The sequence below is a fragment of the Ambystoma mexicanum genome, chromosome 5p, assembly GCF_040938575.1.
Source record: "Ambystoma mexicanum isolate Mex_15411 chromosome 5p, UKY_AmexF1_1, whole genome shotgun sequence".
Classification (NCBI taxonomy): Eukaryota; Metazoa; Chordata; class Amphibia; order Caudata; family Ambystomatidae; genus Ambystoma; species Ambystoma mexicanum.
In genome coordinates, this window is record NC_090930.1 from 105,441,350 (window position 1) to 105,463,218 (window position 21,869).

At 46.1% G+C, this 21,869-nt stretch overlaps 1 protein-coding gene across 10 annotated transcripts in view; it reads left to right on the forward strand.

The window, feature by feature from the left end:
• LOC138480764 (uncharacterized) overlaps positions 1 to 21,869 on the forward strand; it is an 807,842-nt gene that overhangs the window by 206,708 nt on the left and 579,265 nt on the right. For 9 of the 10 annotated variants that reach the window (XM_069612499.1, XM_069612500.1, XM_069612505.1 and 6 more), the window contains 2 exons: positions 6,938 to 7,060; positions 17,421 to 17,543. In XM_069612499.1, the coding sequence (XP_069468600.1) occupies positions 6,938 to 7,060; positions 17,421 to 17,543 (246 nt within the window). The remainder of the gene's footprint in view (positions 1 to 6,937; positions 7,061 to 17,420; positions 17,544 to 21,869) is intronic. The other variant, XM_069612503.1, reaches the window with a different exon arrangement.

Consider the following 21,869-nt stretch of genomic DNA (forward strand, 5'->3'; position numbering starts at 1 on the left):
ATCATAATGTTGTGGTCAACAAGTGGACCAGAGGGGGGGACTGAAGAGGGAAAATCCGAATATGCCTTCAGCCCTGAAAGACTACTGAACCGGAAGAAGCACCAGGAAAATATGGCCGCCGATCCCACAAACTTGTAGCAAGCCCACCACACCCACCATGGACAGACACCATGAAAGGTACCCTACCAGCTGACCATACAATCCCGCAGTAATACGAACTGTGCCTAGAGTGAACAAAGAGATACAAGACAGAGCTGGAGACAACCGCATGGACAGACTTGACTAAACGCACCACAAAGCCATGCCTCAAGTCGTTAGAAAAATCCTGATGACATAGCTACGTTAGACAGGAAGCACACGTGCAATCTACACAGTTGGGACACTCATACACCAATCTACATGAAGAACACTCTATGAGTTAGAGGACAGTGACATATACATACTGTCTACACATTTATTATTTTGCCACTTAGGCTCACTACAGCAACGCAGAAACGCAAGATTCCAGAGGAGCTTCAGTACTTTCTTGCAGATGCTTTCTTGCAATTAACCCTATGGAAGGATAGGAGCACACGAGAGACCTGAATGACCATACCCCACACTAACCCATGGACATCATGCAAAAATATGATAGGAGCCAGACCAGGCCATAGGGAACTGCAGTAGGCCATTATCGTCTCAGACGATTCTCAAAACCACAAGATGCTATGCAAGCAGAACAACCATGGCATGAGCAACGGTGGCCATGGCTATTATGTTGCAAACGACATTCCACACACAGAGCCAAGGTTACTCTGGCTGCAGCAAAGATGATTCCCTACAAAATACAAGCTAATTCGAATTGATTGAGCCCGAAAGAGGGGTCTCCAACCACATGACTCGGCCAGAGCTGACATTTGGCCATGGCTCTTAGGATGGGAAAGAGCAGCCGTCCCACGGCCAGACAGCGATTCGCAACATACTTGCTCTCCTCCAACCGCCTTGTATGATGAGAATGGAACGCTCTCATGGCATTAGTCTTCTACACACTATTGTATTATGCAGACACATAATTTCACCTTGCTGACACATAGTATACATGTAGAGCAAACAGGTGTTTTGCGGGCCTGGAAAAGAGTTTGCCCCAGGCTTGGGGGCCCGCAGCATGATCAATCAGGACCCTCAGTTCTGGGGGCAGATGGCGGTGGCTACTGACCAATTACAAGGCTCACCCAATGTAACATTTTTAGAGTAGCAATTTTTAGGGATGATCCAAGTACACCGCCTGATGCAGCAGCATCCAATAATACCATCTCTCTACAGGTTCCTATACTGGAACTACCACTCAGGGGCCAATCCTGAGAGCTGTTAGGTTTGGGTAGGGAGCCTGCTGAGTGACGCAGACTATGACATCACAAGTCTACAAAACTTGCCTGCAAGCCAGAATGCGACGAGGTGTGCCTGGACCTGCCTCTGTGCATATGACCCCTGTGTGTTTTGTATAACAAAAACGCAGTAAACTCTTTGCTATTGTGTGGACCTCAACTTCTTTTGGAAGGAGTTGGGACTGTCCGTGAGCTGGGAGTCCACAGACCCTTAGCACGGATTTGCCTGCCCAGAATTTACCCTAACAGAGGTAACTCAGTTACCTCAAATTTTACCACTACGCCAAATTATGAGTGAGCCAAAAATGGCATTAATTCCACAAGCAGATATTCATCCAGTAGAATTTGCTCCAGAGGTAATTCATCCAAAAACTGGAGTATCCCTGTGGCCAAGCCCGCAGGCAGAATTACCTAAAAAAAAAACACTCAATTTCCACTGAATTACAAGTTAGGAATCCCTGGAATTTCCTCCAGAGATCAGAAGAATAACAGCCAAAAAGACAGAGGATTTATTTACCTCCACCCACATGGTAAAGGTAAATGCAGACAGGTCACTGAAATCAAGGTGCACCAGATCACCACAGGAGTATATAACGGCCACACCCTCCCCCAACACACATCCAGCCAACATGCAGCCACAAGCAAACGTTCATTATGGGCACCACTACCCCTTACCCCACCTACTGCTACAGCAGCATGCAAGATCCCAGCCTTGAAGGAGACAGGCAACACAAAGACACAGGAGATACATAGCGTGTGGGTCACACATTCCACGTGTTCGCCCACCCCCATGGAACCCAACTGTCAGCAAATCAGTGACCATCTACCGTCCGCACCTCCCCACCATCACCGACCTGGGTGATAGGTGGGAAAATATTCAGCAATTTGTAATTACTACAAGTCCCATGATGCAACGACAGAAGTGCACAGAACAGACCTAGTACACTGACTGACCCACCTCATAACTAAGACAGTACTTATGTAATGACAGGTACACTGCCATGCAAGGCAACACAACGCATCCAGTCACAACCATACTAAAAATGCACTGCAACACTATAACTGAAACGTAATTTTCAGATGACATGACCCTGACAAATCCTTAATTAATGATGAATCCTGCAATGTGACTGATTGCAATTGTACCACGTATGAAGAGTCACATCAACCTCACACAGTCCATGCATGTCTTGCATGAGAAGCTGGCCACCCACAGTCACCATGGCTGACGATGCATGTTTAGAACCATAGCAAACCACAGTAGGAGGCCTACCGTGATGCGCAGAGGAGGACAAGGCCATGCATTGAGTGCACATTTGGATTTGTGAAAGCCAGAATCAGGTGCCTACACCCCACAGTTTTTGCCCTCATGTGCAAACCGGATGAAGTCGATAAGATAGTATTCATCACTGCAAAGATGCACTACTTGTGCACTTGAAGGCACATTTAAATGCCACCAGATGAGGCCTAATTACACCGTAGCTCAGGTGAGGATGAATCTAAAGGTGTAAACAGTTCACCACATGGCATTTAATGTGATGTGATGGAATGCACAATGTCCTGCAAGGACCCCATGGACAATTGGCCTTCACCATGCACCCATGCAACAGTGAGGACATCAATGAGGCACTGAATACACAACTTACTCAACCATATTATAATCACCTTACAGGGACACTACTTCAAACAGTGATTTATTCTGAACTTAACATACCCTGATCCCCAACTCCATCACCCACCCCACACACTGATCCCCAACACAAGTTCCCACCCCACATACTGATCCCCAACTCCACCACCCACCCCACACACTGTTGCCAACTCTACCACACACCCCACGCACTGATCCACAACACAAGCTCCCACCCCACACACTGATCCCCAACTCCACCACCCACCTACACACTGATCCCCAACACAAACTCACAACCCACACATTAATTTCCAACTGTACCAACCACCCCACACACTGATCCACAACACAAGGTCCCACCCCTCAAACTAGCCCCTGGACATGATCCCACTAGTGCAAACTCTTGTCCAAATTGTCAGCAGACATTGTGGCACATGCTATACGGCGCTGTGAGAGCGTGGGTGGGGTGCTGACTAATGAACCCTCAGTACGGGTAGTTAATTTCAAACTCCCCTCTGTTGCTCACAGAAATGGTCCATGGTGAGGTGGATGGCCCTGGACATGGCCTCATGGGAGGAAGACAGATGTTCAGCCAATTTACGCACCCTCTGACTCATGAGACACTGGCTTGCGTTGCTGCACTCCATGCTCCTGCACAGCTTGTCAATGAATTGTGACAATTGCCTGGCTGCCTCTGGATACAGTCCTGCATGGCCTGAGAATGACCCAATTGTCCCTAGCCCATGGAGTGCATCTCAGCCTGCCTCTGCTCATCCTGTTGAGACAGTCCTAGATGGCCTGCATTGTGGAGTCCGGCAATGGCTGGGGTGAATTGCTGCTGCCATGGTTGGCCCACTCCAGTGGAGGGGGGTAATGGAGACCTGCCCCATCCTGGCCATCATAGGAGGAATCATGATGGAACTGGATAGCACGGCACGATTCCTGCTGGGTAGGCAGGATGTGCAATGAGGAAAGCATTCTGGGGAGAACTGGCAGGAAGGGGAATGTGGTGGACTAGAAGCAAAGGATGCATAGTCTGACAGCGCGTCTGCTGTGCCACCTGTGGCCTGCTGGGAGTATGTGCTGACATGAACACTGGGACCCACATGAGGGGCCACAGTTTCCCCAGCTGTGGCCTGTGGTGCTGTTTTCATAATGGTCTTCTGTGGATGCACCATGGCTGTGTCCTTCCCAACGCTTGTTGGGCCTGTGAATTGCATACTCACAATATGCCTTTTTTGGGTGGCACTGTCCTAATCACAGGGCTGGCTGGTTGTGTGCGCCTCATGGTGCTGTTTGGTGCTGGTGTCCCGGAGGTTCCGTCAATATCACCCTGTTACTGGTGTCTTGAGTGCCTTTTAGGGTATAATTCAGATGTCCATAAACACATTGGTGCTGTGGTGCATGGCGATACGACATTATTTTTCACTTGTACAGTTTCATTGCTGTGCCTTGTTCCTGCAGATGGGGCATGCATCATGTTCCCGACACTGTGTACTGACCATGCATGTTGTAGGTGTAACCAGGTGGCAGGCGTGTGGTGCACTGCTTACTATGGGTGTGCAACCCTGGCATGGGTTGACCAACAGTGTGTCCTGCACAGATGTTTGTCAGGACTGTTGAGGTTCTGATTGTGGTACATCAGTGAGATCATTGCACTGCATTGATTTGTTTATGAATCAGATGGACGTGATGACATGCATGTAGTGTGCAGTGAGTGCCTCTTTTGCGCATTGCTGCTGATGGGCTGTGTGTCTGACATTCATGCACATGCTATTGTCGTATGGTTGCAAGATGTATGTGTTGCTTGTGCATGGGGGCTCACCATGTGTCGGGGGCGTTTGTACTGTTTGCTGTGGGTGTGCATTGGGCCTTCGGGGATGCATGCCATTGGTGATAGTTGGATATCATTCCTTCCACTTCCTACCCGGATTCCCTGTATGTGGGTCATTGGTTTGCTGACTGGTATCACAGTGGACTTTGACCTGGCCTGGATTGTGCATTGTGGCTCGGCCTCATGTCACTTTGATGGATTCATAAATTCTGTGGCTGGAAATTCCATGGAAGGACACAGCGGTAATGGTAACTCCACTGATTATCACCTGAAATTCCGAGTTCCGGATACGTTTTCCTTGCGGAATTACCGTTACCGCGAATGGCAGGTGCTGATGCCTGCCAGGTTGTAATTCAGAGGAAACTCTGCTGGACAACACTGTGTCAACGGTAATTCCGATTTTGCAGAGTTACCACAGAATTACTTAATAAATTGTAATAAGGCCCCTAATGTCAAGTCTCTTGGACTACTGTACCACGCATGTGTCATACTTCATACCCTCAGACAATTCATCAATCCAACTTTGTCAGACCAGAGGGGCTAAAAGAGTCTCAGTAATGGGATCGAGCCTTTGTAAAACATGACCACATTCTTTTCATGGCATCACACATTTTTCCACTGGCAGACCCCTGTTGAAGTAGTTGCTGTTCAGAAAGATGTTAAGAATGGGTTATAGTAGAGATAAGATCAGAGAGGAGTTTTTTTTTCACAAAGCCCATATTCTCTATATCTCTGTTCACTTTGTCTTCCACAGTGGGTTATTGCCTCTGTACATAAGTTGGGTGGACACGCACTCTCAGTGACCTCACCAGATGCTCTCCCACTTCAACATACCGCTACTATGCTGGATAGCAATGCATGCAAAATCGCTCTCTTTACATTTCTGCTCTTCGTCTTTAGTTTCCATGGTAATTGTAAATGATTATTTCTAACGCGCTTAATACCCAGAAGTTTCTTAGGGCTGACTGGGGATCGAACCTGTGTTGCACTGCATCGTCTTTCTTTCAGGACGAGCACGTTGCCCCTGAGCTATCCTCCCGGTCCATGGTCTTGTTGAAAACATCTCTCTAAATTCTTCTTATTAGACTCTGTGATCATCAGCTCTCAACTGCCTTCCTGTCTGCCTCCTCTACTCTTCCTCCCGCTTTAGCTCCTTCTCACTATTGGTTCTATTCTATTAGAGGAACTGTTGCAGACCAGGCTCAAGTTCACTTTCTAAGGCATAAAGGGGAGTCTCTAACACTCCACTTTATCTTCCCCAACCTGCCTTTACTGATGACGTCATGCAGGAATGTATATATGAGTATATGTTACCTAAATATTTGTGTAATGTGCTTTGCTATGGCTTGTAAAAGACGCCCGAGGCATTACCTGGCCAGTAATGCCCCCCACCCCCTCAGGTTATATTGCTTAATTATAAACCTTTCACCATCACTTTGTGGCCCACTGGGGATATAATGCAGCAGCTCTTCAGCAATGAAGAGGAGCTCTGTGTGGTAAGTGGGCAGCAAGCAACGTCTTGCAGGCAATTCACCCGAGACCCATTTTATATGTACCTTTTGTTTATTTTAAGATTGCATTTATTTATTTGCAAGAAAATAGCGCTTTGACAAGATGCACTGTACGCAAGGTCCTATTGCCCTACAACTGGGAGCTTTACTGTAGACCACCTCTTACAGTGGTTGCTACTTTATGCTGGTGATGAAGAGGGGGCTGCCCCCAATATCAAGATGGAGGGCACAGCCATGCAGTGCATACATTTAGTCACAACTTACAGTACAGAAACATAGTTTCAGATGTGTAGACAACGTATGCCAGTCTGGCAAGCAAGAGTCTGGCATAGGGACACTGATCCCATGAGAACACTCAGCGATCACAAGCACTTAGGACCTGGGGAGTGTGCAGTAGTTTCTTAAGGAGGGCAATGGGGATCGGAGAGCATCTTCAAGGGTACCTCCATTGGTGGGCTGTTGTGGGGTGATCTGCTGTTGTGAGGACATTTAAAGGAATGGGCTTCAGATGTTTGATCACTGGTAGTAATGTTGGGGAAGCTGTGATTGTTCTTCCTTCTTTACCCCACGAGAAACCTTCCGCTTCTTTTACCAGGTGATGACGATATCACACCAATCACTCCAATGAGTAGCAGCAAAGGCGGTGTCACCACAGTTTGGCCTGGCAGCACAGGAGAGGATGGATCTCAGTCCAGCAGAACACTGTTGTCTACAAAAGGTATGATGTCATGTTTCCCAAAAGTGCAACCCATAAAGGTCTTCTAGACAATCAGTAGTATTTGCCAAACCTGGGTGTCTTCCTAGAGCTGTATAACAACTGTGGATCAGCACCATGGGGGTCCCTCAAGGAGAAGGAGGGTATTCTTTATGTGCCACTTACTTTTTATATGATGTCTTCTATTACTCAAAAGGTAATAGCTCGTCACTGGGTAGTTACATTATATCCACATTCTGCTGCTAAACACAAAGCCAGGGCGACCAGAGGAACCCATTGATGGCCCTTCTCCAGAATGATTGAAAGACTGGAGTGGGGTGGGGGAATTGGGGGGAGGGGGGTGATCACGTGCTGATTTACACACGCTGACTTGTTTGCCTGTGACATAGTCTCCATATCAGCCTGCCACGTGAAATGTCCTGTTATATGACAGATAATGTTACTTGCTTGAGAATAGAGATTTCTGCAAGAGATGCACTTCTCTCTTTCACTGTTTTGTAACTTCTGAATAGTTGAATACACATTGGGGTTCAGGTCCACTGTTTCATCTGTTTCATCTGCCACCTTATCTGCAGGATGCCATGTTAGGCATAATGGCACAAACTGCACAACTGTTCTCCAAACAAACATGTGGTGCCTCAGGCATGTGCTTTCCCAGACCAGAGAACACTTTCACAAGTATTGCCCCACTAGTGGGGCTGTCCTGATGCAGAAGAAATACTGTAGTATAGTCTATAGCGTTGCTCTTTTCCAACAAAAATCATATCCTCAGACTCTTTGTTTTCTACCATTGCAGCACTGGGATGATATTTATACTTAAATATCAGACACATGGCAGTAGCAATGAATAGCTCTGCCTGATATAGTGTTTATTATGACCAGCCATGCTTGAAATTACTGATAGTGTGTTTAAAAAATGAGTTCTCTCTCACTCGCCCCATGTGAGACCCATTCAAACAAGCATAAGCTCCATTTATGCTCTCCAACTGCAGGACATATTTCCTTCGGATTCTGTGCCACTTCACACATATTCCTGTACATCAAAATGTTTTAATGCAGTGTAGGTGTCATTCAGCCACTGTCTTCAACATTAAAAGGGACCCCATATCTTACTCTTGCGCCATAGGTGCCTTAATGTCTGCCGACTTCAAATGTAGGAGAACTGTCCACATGTAGGGTGACATAATTGGCAATGCTCTGAAAAATCACACTATGGTGCAAAACATGCATCAGAAAAATTCTGTGATACAATGCCCATGCCTGTTTTGTGGGCATGAGCAAAGAAATAATAGTACATTATCTAATAGCATGAGAGTTCACCTGACTATATTTCAAGGTTTCTTGTTCTGGTATCATCAGAGGTTGAAGTGAGAGGGAGCTATCAGAAGTGGAGTACCACTACTTTTTTATTTTATTATTTTTGGCTATTACGTGGTGCTGAAAGTGCTACATATAAAAGCAAAACTATTGTCATTAACATAAGAGCTTGAAAAAGGGGATTTGAATGCAGGTTTGTAATGCTTTTCAATGCAGGCGATATATGAGGATAGATGTATGTAATCCATTGCTAAGAGATATCTATAGGATGTTCCCCCCATTCCCAACCATCTCCAACCACAACACACCTCTTTTTGCACTCTGTGACTGAATGTCCACCTTGTGGTGAATTTGTGATACATTTTTACTTCCAACATGGGGGCTGCCATGTGTTAATGTTATTTAAAATGTATTTGATTTTATAGGTGCTTTCAAATACGTTTATTGCAGCTTTCAAGTTATGTTACACATTTTACAGTATTTCTTATTAAAAATAAACAAGGTAGTGTAATAGGTTTTGGTTTAAAATTGCACTGACAATCTACATCTAGTGACTTGTGGGGGATTGGGCAAGTGTTTTTGATTTAAGAAGCACCTGACTGGCTGTGCAGTTAGTGATGTGATTGGATGTGAAATGTGTCTTTGTAGAAATAAGCCATTTTGTTTCAGCAGCACTGCAAGTCGTTGTTGTTAGACAGCACAGAATGTGGTCTTGATTGTATGATTGTGTATGTCGGAAACGCTTGAGGGATATGTTTGAAAGTCTCTGAGGGTGGTGGGAGTTTGAAGCAAAGGGCACCCAGTCTGCCAGTTTGGCAAGGCCTTCAGTCCACAAAAGCTGAACCCACCGGTGACAGTCGTGGGCACTCATGATATGGTTGGTTTGCTTCACCGCCGGTGAATTTGTTGCACACAGGCCATTGAAAATGGCACAGGGGCCTAGCTGTTTTTGGCAGACTGTTCAATAGACTGCCGAGGGGTTCATTGTTTGGCTTCTGCTACGGTGGCAAAGGAGGTTTTTGTGTGAGATCCATGGGCGATATGCTTCCATATCTGAAAGTTTTGTTGACTTCCGTGCTTCGGAAATTTAAATTAACTTCACTAATTTACTGCATTAATGCGTGGTTGTGGCTTCAAACTCATGCTGTTTGGGACAGTTAAGTGTTATTATGGTTATGTGCTTTTAATAAACTTCAGCAACGTTGTACTCTTTGGGGCAAAGGAGTATGGCTTTTATCAATCACACACATACGTTTTGTGAGTGCCTCTTGGGGGCTAAAGGTGACTTCACATATTGATTACTTCTATCTGATGCTGAGGCAGTTATGTTATGTTATTGTGACTTATATGTAGCATTACTTGGGGGCCTAGAATGCGGATAAATGGATAATACATTTGGTGCAGTTTCTATTCCTCTCAAAACAATAACAAGACTTTGGGGGGTGGTGGGATGAATAAGGACCATTATCAACTTCAAAAGACAAACCAACATCAAACAAAACATTGAACATGGTTCTCTACCCCACCCTCTCTACCCCAACCTACCACCACTTTCTCTACCCCCACCAATGCTATCCCCACCCACACTACCCCCACTCTCTCAACCCCACCTCCACTCTCCTCTGAAGTACACCCACTCAACCCCCTCTATCTCTTCCCACCCTTCCCCCCTCTCTCTACCATCATCTTACCCCCTCTCTCTACCCCACCCACGCCAAGATAACCCCTTTAGCCCCACCCAACGAATACCATCTATTCCCCCAAGCAGCTACCTTACCTCCTCTCTCTATCCCCCTCATCCTTCCTGTCACACTCTAGCTTTATTTCTTACCCTCTCACTTTCACCCTTTCTCGCTCATTTCCTTTAGCTCATCATTGATGACCCCTTCTATCAATGGCTTCCTCCCTTGCTGTATTCCCCATATCATTCTCTTGCACACCTAAGCACCCCTTATCGCATCCTCCTTTAAAAGTTGCACTCACCTCCTTGCACCCTTGTGCATATAAACGCACATGCACAGAAGAGCAGTAAGCACCCACATTCCTGGCATTGTCAATGCTCGTTTTTACTGTTTACAGATCCACTGCTGTTTGCAACCATTTTCTCCATTCCAGAATAAAGCATAACTCATCATTTTATGACCCCATAATAGTTACAGCTAAACTGAAATCTGCTTCACTGTACAGTCATAAACCCTTGAGAGGAGGCCTGGATGAGCTCCATCTGGCTGCCTCTTAACTATGAGAAGCTGGAGGAGGTTCTGATAACACTAGGACACTACCTGTCACATGATCCCATCTCCCCCTGATTTTTTGAAAACTTGTCAAGTTGTTAGTTCAGGTCAAATGCTTAGATATTATAGCTGATAAAATGATGGGCCTTTTCCACTGGATTCTATTTTAACATTAGGTAACTACATGGGAGCCGCGCCTTCAAACCGCCGGGGAAGCGTACAGTTATAGTAATAGCCTTTGTGACTAGACACTTGGACTACTGGAATCCACATCTGTGTGATACTTCCCAACCACAGACTATTCATCCATCCAACTTTGATAGACAGGAAGGGATAAAAGAGTCTCAGTCATGGGGTTGAGCCTTGGTCATACATGACCGCATTCTTTTCATGGCATCACACATTTTTTCAGTGGCAGACCCCTGTTGAAGTAGCTGCTGTTCAGAAAGATGTTACGTATGGGTTATTGCAGAGATAAGATCAGAGAGAAGAGGTGTTTTATTTCACAAAGCCCATATTCATTAAATCATGTATTTGAATTCTTGTTAAAGCGCTGGCCCTATCCAGATGGTCTCAGAGTACCTTACAAGCTTAAAATGATGGTAGTTACAAAATGTTTTCAGGAATGGATAGGACGATTAGGGTAGACAAGTGATAGCAGTTGTGGAGCGCAGGGTTATATGTAGCAAAACCCGTATGCTGTGAGGCTCTCTCTGAAAGTGGCGATGGAGGATGCAGTGTGTATGTGAAGACATAGGGTTTCCATGCCCTGGTGCCCAGTTGTTAAATGCTTGTTTTTGTAGGCATGTGAGTTTGCAGAGTGGAATGTGTATAAGGTGTTGTCTGGTTTGTTGTCTGTTGGTCAATGGTTTGAGTTTGTCATATGGGGAAGATGGAAGATGGAGTTTTGCAGTGGATGGCTTTGAATAAAATGCAGAGTCCTATTAAAGCAGTTCTCTGGAATATGGGCAGCCATTACAGCTGGGAAAGAGAGGGGATGATGTGTGAATGTTTGTGTAGGTGGAGGATGATATCGGTGCCATGTTTTGTGTGGATTGAAGCGAGGCATGGGTGCTGTTGGGGAGTCCAGTGAGGAGAGCATTTGCATAGTGCAGCTTAGAGAGAACCCGTGCTTGGGATGCCGTGTGGAAGTCATTAGGGTGATTTTGCGTAAGAGATGTAGCTGTAGACTACATGTGTTGGTGACAGCGGTATGTGCTGTCTGAAGGAAAGGTGGGGTCGATGGTGAAGCCAGGGATTTGACAGAGCTTGAGCTGGATCTTATTAAGTTCCGGAAGCTTCTCAAGGCCCACCATTTCTCTTCTTCCATCCCTCTCCTCCTCCCTTGCTAATGCCCCTCTCTACCGCTTCGACTGGCTGCCTGGTCCCTTCTGAGTCTTCCAGGGCAGCAGGCCCTCCTCGACAAGTGTACACCCACCAGCACCCACCATAACCTGCACTTGCCTTTCCGGCCCCTTCCCCCGACTAGCTTGGTGGGGTGTGTCTCCTGTTAGGAAAGATTCCTATTAATTGCACCTTTCCTTCCATTTCTATGGAACCCCAAACCTTTTGCTTTCATTTTTTAATCTGACCTGTTCTTTTTACAGTGCAGTGAAGCCTTACACTTCACTACACTGGCTTTTGCTCATATGTTATGAGGAAACGGACATGTCCTTCAGGCTGTCAGTACAGTGAAACATTGTTTCTCTAGTTACTTGGTTACCACCTATAGTAACTTGTTATCACTTGTGGTAACTTTTTATCATTGTACAATGCATCTTACAATGCAGTACAATGGGGTACAATTTTTGTATTGCCCTAGACTTACACACAAAGGATTTTTGGTTACTCTGGGTATGCTAAATGGACAAGCTGGTGGTAGCCGTTACTTTTTCCTACTTTTTGGGACTTTTCATTTTACTGTGTTAGGCTACTAACTGTGGCTACTTGCCAAGCACAGACATGCCACAAGATTTTTCACTTGTCCTTTGACCATCTTCTCTTTTAGCTTTCTTCCTAGCCTGAGAGGCCAAGAAAATCCTTATATGGACTTCCAGTGCCCCGGAAAGCATAAGACCTTGGCGTACTACTGGGGGGTAATAGGTGTTTGACTGTCTGTCCCAATCCACATACTGGTGTCAGCATGTCTGGGTGGAATTAATGAGTTTTGCCACCAGTGGCCCTGATTGGACCAATGCTGGGGAGTGTGTGTGTGGGGAAGATTTGTCATTGGTTAGTGGGGGCTGCTGCTCTTACCTGGCTTTTTGGAGAAGAAGAGGACCCCTGCACCCACTCTGGAGAGACCCTGGAAGAAACCAGAGGAGCCAAGACTCCTCTGCAGTTACAAGACTTGCAAGGAGACCGTGGACCTGTCAGAAGAAGTCTTGGCGACCAACGTCTGCTGCTGCCTGGGTCGAGCCCTGTCCTGTGGGAGATCTCCAGCAGTCCTGTGAAGGAGCTGTGACCCCTGGAGTGGAGGGAATATCCAATCTGAACGTATGCTTGGAGTACTGCAAAGAAGAGCCTTCGGAGTTGCTCCAGGATTGCCCTGTGGCTGACCAGCTCTGAGTTTGGGCTACCGTGCTGCCAACGTTTCCATACTAAGTTGAGGCCTGGAACTTGGGGGATCCTCAGCTTGTGCTACAAGACTTACCGCTGCATACTTCTGTGGTCCAAGCATCAAGTGGACAAGATATATGAGGGTAAGTCTGACCATGACATGTGAGTCCCTTTGTTACGCTGTGCCACAGTGACGGACGTCCGAAATTGCTTACCCATGTCTATCCTGTCCTGAGAGGGGCATTGCTTCGAGTTTTGCTGCATTCCTCCACTGAGAGTCCTTGCAATTTCATCAGACACCGACCAGAGAGCTGCTTGAACCTGCAACGCCTGAGGATCAAGGTATGAAGCTGATGGCGGGAAAAGTGATCTTGGACCTTCTTCAACTGACCTGCCAGGTTTCATGAAGAATCAGAGTACAGGGGTGAGTTATAGCGATACGTACCTACCCCCTTAACTCTGCTATCCAGTAACAGCTCAAACAGCTGATTTTCCTGCAAAGCAGGCCTGCAAAGTGGGCCTTCAAGTTTTGTTGCAGACTGTGATTTCTGCCAGTGGATTGCCTTGGCTCCTTTCACTATCCAGTTCAGCTTAAAACGCAGTTTTTCCCATCAAACAGGCCCACGAATTGTGTCTGCAAAGGGTTGTTGCAGTCTGTTCTCGCTGCCAGTGGATTGCCTTGGCTCATCCCGCTATCCAGTTACAGCTTTAAACGCTGTTTTTCCCACGTATCGGGCCCACAAAGTGTGCCTCCAAAGTGTTGTTGCGGTCTGTTCTTGCTGCCAGTGGATTGCCTTGGCTCCTCCAGCTATCAAGTTAGAGCTCAAAAACACTGTTTTATCCGCAAAGCGGGACCGCAAAGTGTGCCTGCAAAGTGTGCCTGCAAAGTGTAGTTGCAGTCTGCAGTCTGCGGTTTCGGGGAAGGGGAAGAGGCCGCCCGGGAGCACATCCTCCTCAGAGCAACCTAAAAAGAAATCAAAAGGTGGGTGCAAAGCTTTTTTGTGATGTTGAGTGAGAGGTTAAAATCTCCCCACGCCTGGGTCTTTTAACATTGGTCATGACTCCATGTCCCTATTATGTTTACAACAATGAAAGGTGCAAGGAAGCAGTACAATCTTAGGAGCAAGCGAACCTCCTCCCTGCTGTGTGCAAGAACTCCTACAGGATCTCCGCTAATAGGAAAGCCATTGCCACTGGATACATCCAAAATCTCTGGTTTCTTTCCTCTATGACAAACTAATTCTCTTTATGAAATAGGCCAGAACAATGCTTGGGATAATGACCTGGGGCAGAATTCACTCCGGTCATCCCGGTGGAAATCGCAGTATACGAGATCGGTCTTAGGAGAAGTAGAGCATAGACTGAGCATCTCTCCAATGCAGATGGGGAATAAGCCTGGAGAAAGAAATCATAGATTCCGCTCAACTGATGTAGAGATTAAGCGTATCCCCTCGGATCATTGAAACTCAAACCCAGTTGTGCTCATTGGATTGCAGTACTGATGATGATGTAGAGGATGACCATGATGAAGTAGAGAATGTGGACCACTCAGCTTTGTCTCCCCTGGCTGATCCCCCGGCGGATTCAGAGAACAGTGACTCAAACTCCAGCCCTTTAATGGCGCTATACACCATGCTACAGTCCTTCATTAGGCTATATGACACAGTTATCCATTAAGTCAGGGGTAATGCTATCACCCTGAAGGAAATTCAAACCATATTGGAAGACTGGAGAAAGCTTAAATTGGATATAACCACAGCCAATGGTCAAGAAACCTCAGCACATGGCATTGGCCTCGTAGATGGTCTGGACAAGGGCACGCTCAAAGCAAATAGATTGTACTATTCATAATGTGTCAACAATCGCTATCATATGTACCATGTAACTAAGTTATTGTAAGTAACAGCGCCTCAATGCCCCTGGGCTGCTTGTGCGCTATATAAATATAAATAAATAAATAAATAAATAAATAAATAAATAGCCCTTATGACCTTGCTGTTACGCTCACCTGGTATCCACAAGGACGCCACCCAGCTGAGTTACTCGATGGTATGCGTCTCAGCTTTGCCCTGATGTGGTCTGCAGGGAAGGTTCTGCCTGGAAATACAGGAGGACTGTGTTCAAGACTGACCGACTGGGGTAAGTATCCTCCCTCCATCCCTGCATGCTTTCAGTCCCTCTGGTGCCCTCTCCTCGCCTTGTGGTAGAATTAGGCGTGCTCTCCGTCCTGCCTACTTTCAGGGGCGCATTATCTCTCATGGGCTTGTGCGGTCCCGTTACTTCACTAACGCCGGACCGTTTGATATTGTTCAGGTAGGTCTTATTGCTGTTCTTTAGTTTTGTTGCTATCCTGCATGCCTTTCTTTGTTTAAAATGTCTCTTTTTCCTCCCTTAGGTATGCAGAGCTTCAGCGCGGCGAACTGGCTGGGTTGAGCCCTGCTGGTAAATGATGGCGCATTAAGAGCGCTATGATGCGGTAAGTAAGCGCTAAGCGCAGCGCTGCAAAGTCTTGCCTTTGCTAACCTGTGTTTTCCTTCCTTGTAGGTCGCAGTGTTCTTCAGCGTGAGTGGAATGTCCGGAGTGCTGCCAGCCAAGAGGTGACCAGCCAGGTAAGCCTTTTGAGCAGTTTGTAATTTGTAAATGTCTCTACAGCTTTCATTAATGTTGCCTCTATCTTCCTCTTTCAGGTCGTTCTGTCCGGGAGGCGTGCAGATTCGAGGAAGCTGTTCTCAGTAGCTGTGAGTGTTTAAAGATGAAGACTGCAGGTAAGATGCTGCTGCTAATGATGTTCCTTTTGTCTCCTTGCAGGTTCTGCTTCTCCGAGGTTGAAGGGAATAGTTGGACACGGTGAGCGTCACGTTGCAAGCTGCAAAGTAACACGAAGCATGTTCTGCAGTTAGGGTGTGGTTTATATAGCCCAGGTAAAGTAGTATCAGGGAAAGTAGTTCCAGGTCTGCCACACCCAAAACACTAGACCGCATAGCTTGGTTCTTAGGAACCAAGCTATGTAGATGCCTCCATGTTGGCTGGCAATACAACAAAGTAGTTCCCAAGCACATTGTTGTTCATGGTGTATGAGCCTGGCGCCATAGGCACCAGGACTGGCCCCATGAGGGCTTTTGAAGAGGATGCCAGGCTCTAGAGGCCCAAGTCCTGACTCCACCTGGCCAATGGGTTTGCCAGAGGGGGTTTTGGGCGAGGGTTGTGACACTTGCTGGCACAAATATTTGAGGAATTAAAAAACAACATGGTGAAGCAGTTTGGAGAGCCATGTAGGAGGACGAGGTGCTACCCATAGGGCATCTACCAAGTAGGACGATATGAATCATAAGTGATAATGAGAATAGCTACAATTTATGCTATAGGCTAGGTTTGAATAGAATATTGAGTATTTGATAGCGTAATGGATAAGTCTAGTATATGGAATCATGATTTGACTTTGCTATGTCTGCAATATATTTAACTTCTGTATGATCGCGTGATAATGTGCATTTGGTTTTATTTTTATTGAAGTCTAATAAATACCATGAGATACCATGTATGCTCTCTAATGGCTGAAGGGGGTGGGCAAGTTGTTAATGAATTCAAGGACATACTTCCAGGCAAGTCCCCCTTATCGAAGTTCATGCGTGCAGGGATGTGGCTGGGCCACTGTTTCACTTTTCCAGCAAACTCCTCCATTTGATTTAAATTGTGTAGCCGAATGGCTAAGTGCACCCCATCCCCTCCAGCCTCACCCCAACAATCCTGCAATTTGAGCCATAACAGTGAGACATTTCTGCGCTCGCAGCTCTGCATTCTCTATTTCTCTGTTTGCTTTTTTATGTTTTTCTCCTGCAGTGGGTTATTGCTCTGCACCTATGTCGGGTGGACACGCCCCCTATGTGACCTCACCAGATGCTCTCCCACCTGAACGTACCGCCACTATGCTGGATTGCGCTCCATGCAAAATCACTCTCTTTACATTTCTGCTCTTCGTCTTTAATTTCCATGGTCCATGGTCTTGTTGAAAACATCTCTCTAAACTCTTCTTACCAGACTCTGTGATCGTCAGTTACTTAATGAGGACAATGGGGATCGCAGAGCAGCTTCAGTGGTACCTCCATTGGTGGGTTTTTGCGGGGTGATCTGCTGTTGTGAGGACATTTAAATGGATTGGGCTTAAGATGTTTGATCACTGGTAGCAATGTTAGCGAAGCTTTGATTGTTCTTCCTTTTTTACCCTACGAGAAACTTTTCACTTCTTTTACCAGGTGATGACGATATCACACCAATCACTCCAATGAGTAGCACCAAAAGCGGTGTCACCACGGTATGGCCTGGCAGCACAGGAGAGGATGGATCCCAGTCCAGCAGAGCACCGTTGTCTAAAAAAGGTATGATTCCATGTTTCCCCAAAGTGTAGCCCATAAAGGTGTTCAAGACAATCAGTAGTATTTGTATTTGTATTTTGTTTATTTGTATTGTGCACCTTACCCCGGGGCATCTGGGTGCATGTTTACTGACCAGTTACATGTTGCATGTTACATGTTACAAGTATATATATATATACATTGTGCAATTTACAGGTTATAATTATACAGTTTCAGCATAAACCCATTTACAAATATTTACAAGATAATAAACGTAGTGATAAGAGTAGGCAGTAGAATTAGATTGAGTAGGAGGCCTGGGCATCCCTTTCAAGTTTAGTTTTGTATTTGAAAGAGTGGGGATGTTGAACAGTTTTGAGCGTGTTGGATAGGGAGCTCCAGAGTTTAGCTGCAAGGGCAGGGAAGCTCGAGGCTTTTGCAGTGTGTAGCTTGAAGCTGGGAATAGTGAGAGTGTGGGCCTGAGCAGATCTCAGGGGTCTAGATGCTGTATGTTCTGTAAAGCGCGAGGATAGGTATGTGGGTGCTGCATTGTTCTGGGCCTTGTGAGTAAGAACTAGGGCTTTGAGGGATATGCGATGGGCAAGAGGGAGCCACTTCAGGTGTGGGAGATGTGAGGTTGCCTAGGAATGTTAAGAGCCGCCCGTATGGCATTGTTCTGTGAGATCTGGAGTCTGTCGAGGTTTCTTTGGCTTGTCCCTAGGTAGAGGGCGCTGCAATAATCGATTTTGGACATGATGAGTGTTGTGGCGAGGATCAGGCAGTTGACCGTGCTCAGAAACGGATGGCATTTTGCAAGTGTAGGCTGACGCTGAGACTATAGAATTGGTTTGTCTATTGAGAGACAGGATAGAGTCTAGGTAGATTCTAAGTGTTTTTTTGACGTTAGAGACTTTGATAACGTTGCCGTCGATAGTGAAGGATTTGTATTTTCGGTCAAGTTTGGCAAATTTGGAATGGGAGTCCAAGATGAGTAACTCTGTTTTTTTGGATTTGCAGATTAGTATTTGCCAAAGCTGGGTGTCTTCCTAGAGCTGTATACCAACTGTGGATCAGCACCATAGGGGGTCCCTCAAGGTGAAGGAGGGTATTCTTTATGTGCCACTCTTACTTTATATCTTATTTCTTCTATTACTCAAAAGGTAATAGCTGGGCACTGGGCAGTTACATTATATCAACTGCCTGCGGCTAAACACAAAGCCAGCGCGACCTCAGGAAGCCATTGATGGTCCTTGCTCTAGAATGATTGAAAGACTGGAGTGGGGTGGGGGCACTGAGGTGGGGGATCACGTGCTGATTTACACAAGCTGATGTGTTTCCCCGTTGCATAGTTTCAATATCAGTCTGCAACGTCACATGTGCTGTTATGTGACAGATAATGTTACTTGCTTGAGAAGCGAGAATTCCACAAGAGATGCACTTCTCTTTTTTACTGTTTTGAAACCTCTGAAAAGTTGAAGACCCATTGGGGTTCAGGTCCACTGTTTCATCTGCCACCTTATCTGCAGGATGTGCCTGTTAGGCAGAGTGGCACACACTGCACAACTGTTCAGACCAGAGAACACTATCACAAGTCTTGCCCCTCTAGTGGGGCTGTCCTTATGCAGAAGAACTAGTGTAATGTCGTCTTTTTATAGCGTTGTTTTTTTTACAGCATAAATCATATCCTCAGACTTGTTTTCTACCTTTGTAGCACAGGGAAAATAGTTATAGTAAAATATCAGCCACATAGTATTAGCAATTAATAGCTCTGCCTGAGACCTCGAAATCCATAGTGTTTATAAGACCGGCCATGCTTTGAAATTTAGAGTCACTGATAGTGTGTTTAAAAAATGGTAAGAGTTCTGTCACACTTGCTCCAGAGGAGACCCATTCAAATAAGAACAAGCTCCATGTATGCTCTCCAATTGCAGGACATGTGTTCTTCGAATGCTGTGCCATCTCACACATGTTCCTGCACATCAACATGTTGCTAAGCAGTGTGGGGGTCATTCAGCCACTGCCTTCAACATTAAAAGGGACCCCATATTTTACTCTTGGCCCATAGGTGGCTTATTGCCTGCCGACTTCAATTATAGGAGAGCTGTCTACATGTAGGTTGATATAATTGCCATTGCCCTCCAAAAGCACACTAGGGTGCAAAACATGCATCCGAAAAATTCTATGATAGGGTGCCTGATTTGTGGGCATGAGCAGACAAATAATAGGAAACTATCTAATAGCATGTGAGTTTACCTGACTATATTTCAAGGTTTCTTTTATTGACATCATCAGAGGTCGAAGTGAGAGGGAGCTATCAGAAGTGAAGTACCACTACTTTATTCTTTTTTTTCTTTGGTTTACTGTATACAGATCCACTTCACTTTACAGCCATTTTCATCATCCCAGAATGGTCCCATCTAAGCTGAGGCATACCTCTTCATTAATGACCCCATAACAGTTACAGCTAAACTGAAATCTGGTTCACGGTACAGTCATAAAACCTTGAGATGAGGCCTGGATGAGCTCCACCTGGATGCATCTTAACTCTTGGTAGCTGGAGGAGGTTCTGCTAACACGAAGAAACCACCTGTCGCATCATCCCATCTCCCTCTAAATTTTAGAAAACTTGTCAAGTTGTTAGTTCAGGTTAAATGCTTAGATATTACAGCTGATCAAATTATGGACCTTTTCCACAGGATTTTATTTTAACATTAGGTGACTACATGGGAGCTGCACCTTCAAGTCACCTGGGAAGTGCGCAGTTATAGTAAGAGCCTTAGGGCCTCATTATGAATATGATGTAAGGGGTAGAATTGGAGGTGAAGAGGAAAATCCGAATATTTCTTCAGCCCTGAAACACCCCTGAAATGGAAGAAGCACCGGCGACAATATGGCCGCCGATCCCATGAGCTTGTACCAATCCCCACTGCTCCTACCATGGAGAGATACCACGAAAGGAACCCAACCTGCTGACCATACAATCCTGCAGTAATACAAACCCTGCCTAGAGTGAACGAAGAGACACAAGACAGAGCTGGAGACAACCACATGGACAGACTTGACTAACTGCACCACAAAGCCATGCCTCAAGTCGTTAGAGACATCACGACGACATAGCTTAATTAGACAGGAAGCAGATGTGCAATCCGCACAGTCGGGACACTCATACCAATCTACACAAAGAACACACGCGTACAGCTCTGTGAGTTAGAGGACAGTGATATATACATCCTGTCTGCACGTTTATCCTTTTGCCACTTAGGCTCACTACAGCAAGGATTAGCAGTATGGCATTGGGATTGTTAGACAGGTGAACAAGCGCAGTGCGTGGATGGCGCCTTCGCAGGATTGAGGTGGTGTGCTGGACAATGGCAGCTCTGGTGAAGGCGGGGCAAACAAGAGTACACCGCGTAAGGTGCGGGCCACGGAGGCCCCTAGACAAGAAAAGGCAAACTGCATTGTATAATGCATAACGTTTTTTATCCCTGTGGTGACAGCGGAGAAATGGAATCCTTGACTAAAAGTCAGGTAAAATACAAGAGTGCATTGTACTACCACACAGGGGTGGGGAACAACGTATAGCGAGTCAGGAACAATAGTAACTCCCATCCAGCACTGTTGCAAGACACTGCCTACCTATAACGACAAAATAGTCAAATACAGCATACAATGGTCCAAAGTTACGGAAGGAAAGATAGCAAGACTTTGGCCACGTAACAGCAGTTTCTCCAAAGATGTGCTGCAATCACTACTGACACACTTACAGAGCACATACAAGGGGAAGAAGTTAGCTAACCATACGGAGAAATTCGAAATGTAGTGTATGTTCCAGGAGGATAGACCTCATGGATGATGAGCTTGCCGGGGGTCAAGGGGGAGGGAGCGGACTCCGGCGCTCCTCCTGCTGCACGACCTAGCGTCACCTCCGTTGACGTAGAGGAGGAGGAGGATTAAGGCTTATACCGGTTACGGGAACTTAAAGAAGTGAGGAAACCGCGAGAATTAAAAGCAACAGAAGGATACTCAAACCCTATGTATAAACTGGCCCCATATACCCCAAAGGTTTATGCCCCAAGCGTCCAGCAACAAGGGATGGGAGAGGAGGCCGACAGCACAGGCCTCGTCGAGGAGGGGCTCCGGTGTGTAGAAAATTAATTTGTAGGAGTAGGTACAGACAAATGGGTAGCGGCACAGGTACTCTTGAAATTACAAGGGGTCACAACAAGGGAGGCAGAAGGTGCAACTAGGGCAATAGAAGAGTTGGAGTTGGGGCAGGGGTATAGAGGAAGGGCAACACATGTGGTAAGGGAAAAGCAACTATGGGGAGATGAAGAAGTTAAAGAAGTTGAA